Source organism: Syngnathus typhle, linkage group LG17 (assembly GCF_033458585.1).
Source record: "Syngnathus typhle isolate RoL2023-S1 ecotype Sweden linkage group LG17, RoL_Styp_1.0, whole genome shotgun sequence".
Lineage (NCBI taxonomy): Eukaryota > Metazoa > Chordata > Actinopteri > Syngnathiformes > Syngnathidae > Syngnathus > Syngnathus typhle.
This window is the reverse complement of record NC_083754.1, coordinates 5990707-6002913: the sequence shown is the minus strand read 5'-3', so window position 1 is coordinate 6002913 and position 12207 is coordinate 5990707. Positions and strand designations below refer to the sequence as shown.

Sequence of the window (12207 nt, the reverse complement as noted above, 5' to 3'; positions counted from 1 at the left end):
AGACCACAGTAATATAAATCAAATCAAATGATGGGCGGCGATTGCGCGTGCATACTGATGACGCGTTTTGACAGGCGCAGTTCGTAACCTGGAACCCGCGTATGTCGGGACCATGGACCACTGCTAGCTTGATACAACAAAATGTTGAGAAATTAAAATAAAATTATGTATATTTATTTGAAACGTATTGGTAGCAAGAAGATAGATTGGATGTAATACATGAAAATCTAAAAATAAAACATGCATTTGTATCTGACGGAAGTGACGACACGTAATAAATATAAACCAATCTCACCTGGTGGTCGTATCGAGCTCCGAGGCTGGACGGACGGGCGAAGACATTTCGGCCTTCCCTTCTCTTTATATTGCTTGCGTTACCCTTTGAGACCTGTCGAATTACACAATTTTATTTGAGTTTTTAAGTAAAAAAAAAAGTGTGGCGCCTGTTTAACAATTGACGTCAGTGTTTATTGTCTGTATTGTGTGAAAGACATAATGAGAACTGTGGCACAAAAGATGCTAAGGAACTGCAACTTATTGTTCACAAGGTAAGGCAACACATAAATGCAAAAAAACTGTAATGGACCAAATGGCGATTTGATTAAGGCCCGATTTGTAAACAGTTCATGCACTGAATCCCAAACTGAGCAGGGTTGGTGTTTTGAGAAAAATTACATTTGAGAAAACGTCCAAAACAATTGCTGCACAGTAAAATTTTATGTTTGTCTCAATTTAGTTACTGATGTACTTTGCCAATTTTTGCACCAATTAATTTAAATTTAGTTCAATAAAGTGTTAAAAGTTCAAAGGTGACAGTGAACACTGTATTTACATTGGGTATTCGTCTCTGGTTTGTTTATTGGCCCTCAGTGAATACAACAAAATTGGAAACCGTGGACTACATTATTTCCAACATTTGTCCTGATTCAGAAAGTGCGGGGGGTGATCGTATGACGAAAGAAACTAACTTTCTTGTTTGTGAAGTTGCAAAAGGGGTGGAACATTTCTGGTAAATTACCAGAGATGGCATACTAAGGAATGTAAATTCAGGTATCCTCTGTAAACAAAAAAACGTGTTTCTAATAAGTACATGCAGGAAGACCCCAAACAGTGATACAGATGGCCACTCATCCAACATCGAAACGGCCGCCCAGATGGAAAACATCCAGCACCTGCGTGACGAGGAGGTGGCCCCGGAGTACGCACACCATGTGGAGGCGCCGGCGCAACGCACCCACCACGATGGCGCCTGGCTTCTATCTGTCATTGTGTGCATCAACGTCCTCATTCTGGGCTGCGCGCTGGTTGGCAGCAGCACCATCAACAGCGTGGCCGTCACAACCGTGCACCGCCAGATCTTCCTCATCGTCCTTCTCGCCCTCACAATGCTTTGGATGCTCTTGTACGTCACTGTCACCTACCGCAAGAACAAAAACCTAATGACTCTTGACAGCCATGCCGGGCCGGTGTGGCTCCGAGGTAACAGCGATGGGGATCATTCACTACTCACCTCATAGATTTTCATGATTGAGTTTAATTATTTAAATGCCTCATTTTTTTTCCCCCCCTCTAGGTGGACTTGTGCTTTTTGGCCTGTTGAGTCTGCTCATGGATATCTTCAAAATGGCCAACTACATCGGCCACCTGCACTGCGACTCTGCCGTCAAAGTGGCCTTCCCTGCCGTGCAAGCAGTGTTCTTAATCGCCCAGGTGGTCTACTATTTTAAAATTGAATACTTCCTGGTGCTCGAACAAATTGTAATCCATAACAGGTCGCCAGACCGGTCTGACTGGTTGATAATTTTTTCCGCTTAGACTTATTTCCTGTGGGTCCACGCAAAGGACTGCGTGCAGTTCCACACAAGTGTGACACGGTACAAACGGCATTCTCGCAGAATTCCCCTCCAATGTGATCTATTGAATCATTTTGTCAGTTTGCTTTCCCCCTCTTGCCAGGTGCGGCCTCATGCTAATGCTCTCTACTAACCTGGTGGTGTGGATGGCGAGCGTCACCGAGGAGTCCCTTCACCAAATGGATGCCCCATATCTGAATGTCAGCTTCCCGTTCAAGATGTACAGAGGTATTGGAGGCATGAGGTCGTCAGTTTTCTTAAGTGGCTCGCCCCTACTCAAATAAAAGATGTAAATCACAATACATTTCAGGTCAAGCACTTTCAGGAAACTTAAGGACATAAATACAATTTTAAGAAAACATTTGTCATTATAATGCGACTACAATAACCTTGGTATGCATAAAAGAAACATACAATTAACTCTGTTGCCAACCAAAACAGCAGCACCCTAAGTGAATTAAATAATTAAATGCTGCCGCATTTTGGAAACTAGTTTCCGTTAATGTGTTGTATCTGTTGTCTCCATGACAGACAGTTACAACCTAGAGGCCAAGTGCAGCTGCAGTCACTCAGCGTGCAGCGCCTTCAAGGAGGCCTTCTACTACCTGTACCCCTTCAACATTGAGTACAGCCTCTTTGCTTCGGCCATGGCTTACGTCATGTGGAAGAACGTGGGCCGCCTGGCGGACAACCAGGGCCACCGCAGGGCAAAGTTCCGTCCCAAGGAGATCAGCGTGGGCCCTGTGCTGGGGCTCATGGTCGTGGTGGTGGGCCTGGTAACCTTCGTCGTGTACGAAGTGGAGATCACGCTGGAAGACGAGGCCATGCGCCGCAATGCCCTGCTCATCCATTTCGTCATAAACATAGTGATTGTGAGCCTCATGTGCGTCTACACCGCGGTGGGCTGCGTCATCTACCGACTGGACCACCGCGAACACATCTCTGAGAAGAACCCTGCCCGCAGCCTGGACGTGCAACTCCTGGTGGGGGCCTCAATGGGCCAGTTGATTATCAGCTACTTCTCTGCTGTGGCGGTGGCAGCCACGGGGGCTCAGGACCTCCTGGATGCGGTAAACTTGTCGTGGGCTGTCCTCATGGTGGTGCAACTGTGCCTGCAGAACTACTTCATCATCGAGGGCCTCTACCGTAAGCCCTTCCACGCCATGCAGGAAGACACCCTGCACGCCGAGGCCAGCGGCGTCACCAACCGGCAAAATTCAAGGTGCAGGCTGACGCCGCCCGAGCGGCCAAACTGGAAGAGGAGAGTGCTGAAGGAAGTGTGTGCCTTTCTAATGCTCGCCAACATTATTGTAAGTTCAGCACAATTTTAACCATAATGGGGTTCCTACTTTTAATCCTGTTTGTTGTTGCCTCGACAGCTGTGGCTCATGCCTGCCTTTGGAGCTAGACCTCAGTTCAACCACACGGTGGAGATGAAGTTTTACAAGTTCAGCATGTGGACGGCCATAGTCAACATCGGACTGCCTTTTGGAATCTTCTACCGCATGCATTCAGTGGCCAGTCTCTTCGAGGTGTATATTATTTTATAGTTCTCGCCTGTCTGTATCCGCACAAGTTTTTGTAATAAATTATTTTTTTAGCAATAAAACTGAAACATGAAATGAATCTCAAATTTTTAACGTAAAATGATCAGAAAATTCTGTCTATAAAATGAAGATTTTGAACTATCAATTTTTTTTCTTCATTACCCTAATCCAGTGCTTCTCAAATAGTGTGACGCACCCCCCGTGCTATACCTGGGGGGGCGCGTGCGACCCTGGGGAACAGGCTTTTTTTTTGCAGTACTAGAATAAAGTGTAATTGCGCATGTTCCCAGCAGGGGGCAGTGGCGCTCCCATTGTTACTTCTGTGACGTTTGCGACAGTGCAACAATTTACGACTTACAAGACAAGTTAGGATAGTCACGGTGGGGAGGGGGGGGGGGGGCGCGAATAGTTTTCTTCTTGCTAGGGGGGGGCGTAACAGAAAATAGTTGAGAAGCACTGCCCTAATCTTCAGCATCAAGGGGGGGAAATAGTGCCATCTTCTGGTCAAGAAATAAAATGAGCACTGGTTAAAGCACGGTGTCAGATGTTCTGTCTCAAAATATTTAATTACTGCATTAATATCCACACATTTCACATCGCGATATGTATTTAGAATAACTTAAGGTAAATACAATTTTTAAACAAGCAACGATAGAAATCAAACAATCCAGTCTAGTTTGTAATGATACAGAAAGGTGCAAGTTAAATTCACTTTGGGCATGTCAAACTGCTCCCGCCCCCCCCAAAATATCCACCTTTTTGTGGCAATTGGCATGGCTGAGGTTTCATGTTTGGAATAATTATGAGGTGTCAAACAACCAACCCAGTGCATTACCAACACCCATCCCCAAATTGGAGGCTAGAACTCTCACGCCACAACGGCAAAAAAACAAAACTTACCAATGTCCCTTTGACCAAACCGCCTTCTGAGTCAAACTTGACCTGATTTTTTTTTTTTTTTAGACTAAAAGCAGCTGCACAGGTCAAAACGACATGTAACAAATTGCCTATGGACAATATTGATCCGCGATAAGAAACGTTTGACATGCTTCGTAAGGATTATGAGAATGCTGCGTTAACGTGGTCGGCTATCCGCTCTGCCGTCTACATCTTCTGAATCTCAAAGAGGCGCACATCCGTGTCATACCAGATGGGAGGGTCCACATTACTGGAGGGGGCGGAGACAAAATAGCACAATTAGAATCAATCAAATCCCAGTTAATTATAGTATATGGGAGATACTCACCGCAAGTAGACCACACCCCACATGTAGGTGCGAAACCACATGGCCGTGCCCGCGTTGGCCTGGTACTTCCGGATGAGGATGGGGTGAGGCACGGGCAGCAGGCCAACTAATGTGCCGTGCTGGAGGAACTTCAAGATTTCCGATTCGTCCGTCAAACCCCTGCGGGGACATTAACGGGAAGATTTAGCGGGCACGGAAAAACGGACAATAATCTGATCCAACAAACGCGTACTTGTCGATGCAGATCTTCTCCACCTGTGGAACCAACACCTGCAGCAGACGCATGATAGTCTGCAAGGGAAGTTTACACTTCCAGGACAGGACCTGGAAAGGACAAGACCAGAGTGAAATGCTTTTGTGTTCAGGTAAGCTCTTGTTATGAACAGAAGGTGAATCTACTCACCCAGTCTGGTGTGGGAACCCAATTTGATGCTGAACTACTTGACAAACGACTTCTCTCCATTTCGGCCTCAGTATAGAAAACATCCTGTGGGAAGGAAGAATTACACATATACTTTTCTTTGAGCTCCTTGGATTGTTGCCCCTAAGGCAGAAGAACAGAAACACACTGACTTCATTGTCTTTGCCCGAGTTGGATTCGGTGTCGCTGGTCCCGCCGGCTGCAATCTGCGCTGAGTGCTGGATCTTGGGGATAGACACCATGGTGCCATCCTCAGACACCTGAGACTTCTCGGTCAGTTTGTCAATGCCTGTAAAGAAATAAATTAGCTCCTTACCATGTCTACTTCTTGATTGATGATATTAACAATAAAAAAAAAGTAGATGTACCAGGTATGGCGACCAGGCTGGCCTTGAGGGTGCCAGGTTCTGCAGGCACGGCGGGTCGGGAACCTTCCATGGAGACGGTCTCCTGCGAGCTGGTGCGGGAGATAACGTCGGGCGATTTCCTCTTTCGCTGCAGGGCCTTCTGAATGGTGGCCGGGTCTGACGGAAGATTAGCCAGCTGGTGGAAAATATTACGCTTGCGGATGATGGCGTACACGAGGTTACAGTTCCCTGGGGAGGGGGGGGGGGGTGAATCACATTAATGATTAATCACATCTCGAAGCAATTGACGTATGACCAAAACAAAATTAGAAGCGTCTCCTACCATCAAACTGATACTGGATGATGTTATTGAACGCCTCCAGGAGGAAAAAGGCAAGATGGTGGTTCTGGACGGCAGAGAACAGGAACCAGCTGGTGGAGAAAGCCTCCAGCAGGTGGAGCAGCTTATTGGCCGCTACCATGGACAGACTTTTCAAATATGGCGACACTGAGAGAAAATATGGATTGTTATTAAAAAAAAAAAAAAAAAAAATTCAAACTATTTTAATAGGGAGGAATATTAAATCCATAAAAATGAAGCGAATGAATCACCGTTGACAACAATGGTGAGCAGGCAGTCAAAGAGAGGTTGCAAACGTTGGTGGCCCGTGGTGATAATCTTGTGGAAGACCTGCAAAAGCAAACAGAGCGACAGCTGGTCAGCTCTCACCGTGAAAAAGGTCGGCCGGTCTCCATGGCGACGCGGTCGGGCCGCTCACCACAATCAGCAAGTCGGCGTGAGTGCCCGTGAACACCGGGATGTCCATGGGCACGTGGAGAGCGTAGGGCTTGTTCAGGCGAACGCCAAAGTTCCTCTCGCCGCTCAGCAGCAACAGGATGAACACGCCGATGTGCATGAGGCCCACACGGGCTGCCCACACACACACACAAACATATGCTTCAGTCAGGATTTTCCTGGTAATATTTTTTTTATGGGTGGGGTGAGCAAACATGAGACGACTTACACTGGTCGGCTCTAGCATCGTTAAGGTAAAAAAGGATTGGAACCAGGATATCCAATACGTCGCTACTCTTGAGGACGAAAAAGAGGAATTTCTGCCACGGGAACACAAAATTGGGATGAATTTTATGTAACGTTGCTCAACTTGCATAAAATGATCATTTGCATGATTTGTACTAGAACTTGGAAATACATTTAGTTTTAACATGTCAAACTGTGGGTGCTCGACTACCTTATTGAAGTCGCAGAGCTTCCAGAAGAGTACTAGGAGCTCCTGGTGGAACTGGATTTTTTTGGTGGAATTGGGCAGGTACGTTTGACTCAAAGGGTTAGTGAGGAGACGGGCCAACCCTTTTAGTACAAAGTCAAAATCCTGGACGGAACACAAACAAAAGCTTCAGGGAGAAAATCCTCATGTTAACTCACCGCTGTCGTCAGGGCCCTACCTCCTCTCTGTGAATCCTCGACAAATAATTCACAAAAAGGTTCTCGGGGCCGGTAGACTGGGTAGAGAGAAAGGGAGGATTATTCAAATGAATCATCCAAAGTGGTGGCGGTTAGCAAACCTCGTGCTCCTCCATGCTGGAGGGAGACGACGGGCAGTGGGAAGGCCCTCCGTCGTGCTCCAGGGTCACAATGAGGATCTGCACGGCCTGCTCCACCAGCTGCTCCCGGTAGTCGGAGAAGAGCAGGTGGTTGTACGGGATGCCGTAGCCCACCGGGTCGTAGGCGCTCACCACGTTGAGCAGCGAGGTGAACAGCGGCAAAGCGTGCCTGAAAAGAAACAGTGTGCTCGGCCCGCCTCTTTCAAAAAATCACGAGGACAAACGTCGGCTTACCGATTCTCAGTGGAGCAGAAGAAGGTCACCCAGGGGTTGAGAACGTGGTTGTCGGTCGAGGCTGGCAGATACATGACCTCGGAGAAGCAAGTGAGCAGCAACCTAAGCAGCTCCGTGCTGGCCCGGCATCCGATCCAAACCATGAGGAGTCAAAAGCCGGGCAAGATGAGGGAAAGAGTCGGAAACTCACCGATTCAAATCGTGGATGTAGTTGAGAGGGGGGGACTGCGCGAAGCCTACTCCCGCTTCCCAGATGTACTCGCAGCTGTCTATGGAGTGCATGTTCTCCACAGAGTCCTACAACACACAAAACGGTATCGTCCGTGGAATGGCTCATTTCCATTTTTATAAAAGGAAGGTTTGGGAAAAAAAAAATCTCGTTCAATCTAGCCAATCAAAGTGTGACTTGCAGCTCTTTGTGTCAATTACACAATATTTCTCACAACTGAAATGCTTTTTAATTGTACTTGGCTCAATACGCATGGAGTTTTAAGTCAATGAGTCAGAGCTACGACATTCCTTTCGGGCCCATTAGCTGTAAAGCGCTCTTCCTGTTATGACTGACAATGTCATCACGCTCTGTTTTGATTTTTCAAAGCAACTTGGGCGACAGGTTTAGTGGGGTGGATTTGCAGCAGGAAGGAGGAAACACTGAGGAGAAATAATACAAATACACCCAAATCTGATCTGGGTCGTTCTTACCGGGCCTCTTTTGTGGCTGTGCACGGTGAAGTCAGGACAGAAGAGCAAGTCGGCGATGGCCAGGAGGAGCGACTCAGCCAGGGGGCGAGCGCCTTCGTCGTCATCCAGCTCCTCTCCCTGAAGAAAATAAATAAATAGCAGATTGGTCCGTCAGTCACAACAACTTTTTTTTTTTGCCACTCACCCCTGCTCGGCCAGCACCGGGCACGGTGGACCAGAAGAAACCCCTCCAGTCCTGGTCCTCAAAGATGTAGGGGAGGATGCGGGTCAGGATACGAGTGGAGTTGAGGACCACTTGCTTCTCCCTCTCGCTGGGGCAGCCCGAGTCAGCGCCCTGGACCAGTTTCTCCACAGCCTGAGGACAAGCGCCACAAAACTCAAGTTTAGGGTAGACAATTAATGACTCTAAGAACACACTATTTAAAAAAAACATCTATTGTTTTATCAGACCACATATTCATCTTTTACTCTAATGGACTACATCCACCAGAAAGATCATAAACGCCAGGGCCTCTTTATGAGCAAATGGGGAGTTTGTCTGATCAATCAATTCTTTGTAAAAGCATTAAGAGTGTTTTTCTCAGGGCGACCCTCAGGCAGGAGCCAGGAAGTGGAAAAGAAAGCTGGGGGAAGGGAGGCGACTCGTTTCTTTCCACATCTGAGAGCGGGACATTGTTCGGAAGCACTGGTCCGTGACGCACTTTCCAAAAAGTTCAGCAAAGGCAGCAATCCGAATGTTTACAGTGTTTACCTTATAGCAAAGCGTGGCTAAATTGGAGGGGGACTCCTCTCGTAGAGCCCTGATCTCAGCAGCTGGAACCAGTGCAAAGACATCCTGGACTGTGGTGGTGCTGTCCGCCCAGAATTGGTCCCAGAAGGCATCATCTGTGGCTTCCACCGGCTGTAAAACATGCATAAATGTTCAACAAAAATGTAGAAATCGATGCGGCATTGTACATCGGAAGCATCATTGTGTGAGTCTATTGTGTCGCCTGCTCAGTGAGTGATGACGACAATGTAAACAGCATGCACCTGCTGCCGCATCCATGTCAACACCATGCAGCTTTGATTTAGCTATCATTTTGTAAAAACATTTTTTTTTTGGTATGACAGCTATGACATATGTGCATGCTGCTAACGTGGCGTCTTTCCATTTCGGTGAATGCGATCACGAAGAAACGCCGAATGATTATTTAACATGGGTAAATGCAGCAAGACTGACTGTTGTGAACGCGCCGTCTGATTATCGTCGCTTACATTTGCAACAATATGATCTAACCTGCGTTTTGGTTGTCAGCTGAATCACTGCTTTCCTGAAGCTCAGTTTTGAATCGGTATTCCCCATTGTTGGATTTCTATATTTTAATGGGATGATATAATAAGAGTGGCGCCGATGCCGCTGAGGGTTCTTGTTAATCTCCCCTCCGTCCTTTGGCTTGAGTCATAGGAGAAAGGGGCGGGGTTCTGGTTTGCTGTGTTTTCACGCCATTGGTTATTCACTTCCTGGTTTTGACTGACGTCAAAAAGAGAATTGTTTTGAGATGTTCACTCATTTGCAATAAATGTTAACGGGAGTATTTCTTTTAAAACTAGGGTGGTTCAATATGTATTGTTAAGATGAACTGTTTATATAAAAGTAATAAAATGGGTAGAAGAGCCACGGCTGCGTTTAACGTGGATGTCTTTGTAAACAGCGACATCTTTTGGATATATTTTATTCCGTCATGCTTTTTGAACGGTAAAGCAAACATACCAAACATGTTTTTTTTTATTAACAATCACAGTGATGTTTTTGTTTTCTGTCATGTATTTCTTTAAATGACCCAAAATGGAAGGACACCAAAAGGAGTTTATATTTATACAACATGACGTAAAGGCGTCAGTAAAGGTCTCCGCGCAGGCGCAGTACGATGTAAACACAGGCGCAGCGGCTGGTCATGGTAGATAAACTTCGTTTTTTTAACCGTTAGATTTTAAAACTACAAGTTTTTTTTCAATGAGTTCGGAGTTTATCATGTGTGGAGATTGCATCGGTATGAGGAAAGATAATTAACGCGTGTTTTAAACGACGAACTTCAGGTGGCTACTTTTTGCTTATCAGCATAAAGGCTAACGCTGTTAGCTTGTGAGTGACGACCAAGAAAGAGGGCTTATACACTTTAGGAGACACCATTTAGCTATTATGTGATATAAAGTATCTGCGAATTTTTCACATAACACACATTTAACGTGTATGATTTTCTCACTTGTAGCAATGGCTAATTTCATCACATAAACCCCAATTAGCCGCCCAGTTAGTTAAGCTTGCTAATAGCTGCCAAATGCAAGCTACCCGCTAGCGCGATTGTTGGACACAGACGGATATTCTTGAAGGAACTTCATCTACGTTGACATTTGTGGTCATCACATGTTGACTGAAAGCAGGTGAGTGGTTCGTTCATCTCTCAAACAGTGATAAGGGGCTGTGGATGCGTGTTAGCATTGATAAGAAAGCGATAAGAAAAAGAACACAATCAACGTGAACATTTCCTTTTCTGAGATATACACAGATGTGGCGTCTGTAAAGGAGCTTATGATATTTTAATGGGCAGGAAATGGGGGACTTACAGTGCTTATGTAATATTTTAGTTCTGCACAAAAGATGTGGCACCATAAAGCTGATGTTGATGTCTTCAATCTGTTACATTTATAGTTATTGTGTTTATCCAATTGCTACTGTATGTTTGCCACACAGGAAAAGGCAACACAGTGGTGGTGATGAGAGTGGCCACCTGGTTCCTCAAGCCAAAAGGCCGAACCAAGCTCACCCGCTTTCCCCCGAGCTGGGACGAGATGCCTGGGACTCGGAGGTAAAAATAAAAATAATTCTGTTTTACAGCTTGGCCAGACACATTTGTCAGTGGCTCAATTCAATTGACAAGGCGCTTTATTGTTTCAGTGGTCCAACAGCTCCAGCAGCCTCAGCAGCCCAGAGCACGCATCTGGCAGCTCCAGCGGTAGCCGCTGCGCCGCGGGCCCTTGCAGCCCCCTCAGCTCCGGCGAATCATGCGACTCGGCCGCCTCTTATCTGCTTATCAACCGCATTCTGAGGGAGGCGCACTTCCAGAGCTTGCTCAGCCGCTGCCAAACGCGAGAGACGCAGCTGTGACCTCGCGATATTTGCTAGTCAGCTATCAGGGAGGGGGAAATTATCAGCAATAATTTAAGAACTGGGACCAAACTGATGCTAAAATTGGACGGGAGCTGCCAAAATGACAAGTTTAGGACCAGTCGCTTTGACTTGTTTAGGATGTGTGGGTGGTTCTGTCTCAGGGAGGTCGTGGTTGTGAACCTTTCTGTCCTTTTCCCCTTTCTAGTTAGATCCAAAACATCTCCAGAGCGGCCGATTTTAGCTTGTCCTTTCTGTTCAGTGAAGAGAACGACTACTAAACAAAATGCACAGCACAGCAGCCCCTCCATGTGTATTTGTGCCTGTATGTCCACTGTCCATCCTAAGAGCCGGGGGGGCGAAGGCTCAGCCTTTTTCTGAACAGCATTTTTCTCTTCTTCATGATTTTAGTTGTGTACATGAATTTAACATGACATTGATTGCCACTGTTGTTGTAAATGATTTCAAAATAAAAGTTTTTTTTTTTTTTTTTTTTTTAAAGTATCTTTTGTTTGGTCATCTACAACCACTAGATTTTGTCAATAAAAATCACAAAATGAAAGCAACTAAAGGGAAAGTAGTGGAATGTTATTCATAGCCATATGAATCAATAAGTGTATATTCATCGCACTTGAAGGCAAAATGTCCACAAAACAAGCAGGAACTAAAATTGTGTCCATGCCCCGTTATTTATAGACCTGACTATTTTTAAAAAAAAATTCCCGACATCATAAGTCTAAGCAGGAACTTTGCTCCTCGCATTCTGGCTCTTAATGAACAAGCGGCCGTGCATTGAGTCCCTCACTAATGAGCTCTGACCTGTGAGCAGCCAAAGACTTCTTTAATTAGCACACCGCACGTCCTTGTCTCACACGCACAATAACAGATCACGCGCATTAGTGTGACCCGCGTCGCCATGGTTACCCCCTCAGCCACAACCGGTCCCTATTAGTCAGTCCACCCATGATTGAAGCTTAATTAAAGATGACAAATGAGGCGATGGTAATTCGGCGCGAGGCATTTCTCTGATTCATGACGGTGTTACTGTACTGGAGATGGCTTCGTTTTATTACGGTCACATAT

The 12207-nt window shown here is 46.0% G+C and overlaps 3 protein-coding genes across 3 annotated transcripts; 2 read left to right on the top strand and 1 right to left on the bottom strand.

Annotated features, from left to right (window-relative positions):
- The first annotated feature begins 306 nt into the window (after window positions 1–306).
- Window positions 307–3420, top strand: otop2 (otopetrin 2). The gene is made up of 7 exons (XM_061302715.1): window positions 307–548; window positions 1088–1479; window positions 1574–1710; window positions 1816–1874; window positions 1957–2081; window positions 2385–3163; window positions 3233–3420. Exons 1-7 carry the CDS (start codon window positions 496–498, stop codon window positions 3401–3403), a joined length of 1716 nt encoding a protein of 571 aa, XP_061158699.1. The 5' UTR covers window positions 307–495; the 3' UTR covers window positions 3404–3420.
- Window positions 3421–3940: 520 nt separating this feature from the next.
- On the bottom strand, window positions 3941–9437 carry hid1a (HID1 domain containing a). Its single transcript, XM_061302579.1, has 19 exons — window positions 9256–9437; window positions 8728–8877; window positions 8161–8331; window positions 7977–8093; window positions 7465–7571; window positions 7275–7391; window positions 7002–7209; window positions 6882–6938; window positions 6668–6808; window positions 6440–6530; window positions 6194–6345; window positions 6027–6105; window positions 5758–5922; window positions 5436–5663; window positions 5220–5356; window positions 5050–5133; window positions 4879–4970; window positions 4647–4805; window positions 3941–4568 (listed from the first exon to the last, which is right to left on the bottom strand). The coding sequence occupies exons 1-19, from the start codon at window positions 9319–9321 to the stop codon at window positions 4505–4507; spliced, it is 2385 nt and encodes a 794-aa protein (XP_061158563.1). The 5' UTR covers window positions 9322–9437; the 3' UTR covers window positions 3941–4504.
- Window positions 9438–9851: 414 nt separating this feature from the next.
- On the top strand, window positions 9852–11619 carry LOC133170055 (uncharacterized). The gene is made up of 3 exons (XM_061302703.1): window positions 9852–10400; window positions 10711–10825; window positions 10915–11619. Exons 1-3 carry the CDS (start codon window positions 10384–10386, stop codon window positions 11122–11124), a joined length of 342 nt encoding a protein of 113 aa, XP_061158687.1. The 5' UTR covers window positions 9852–10383; the 3' UTR covers window positions 11125–11619.
- Window positions 11620–12207: the final 588 nt, after the last annotated feature.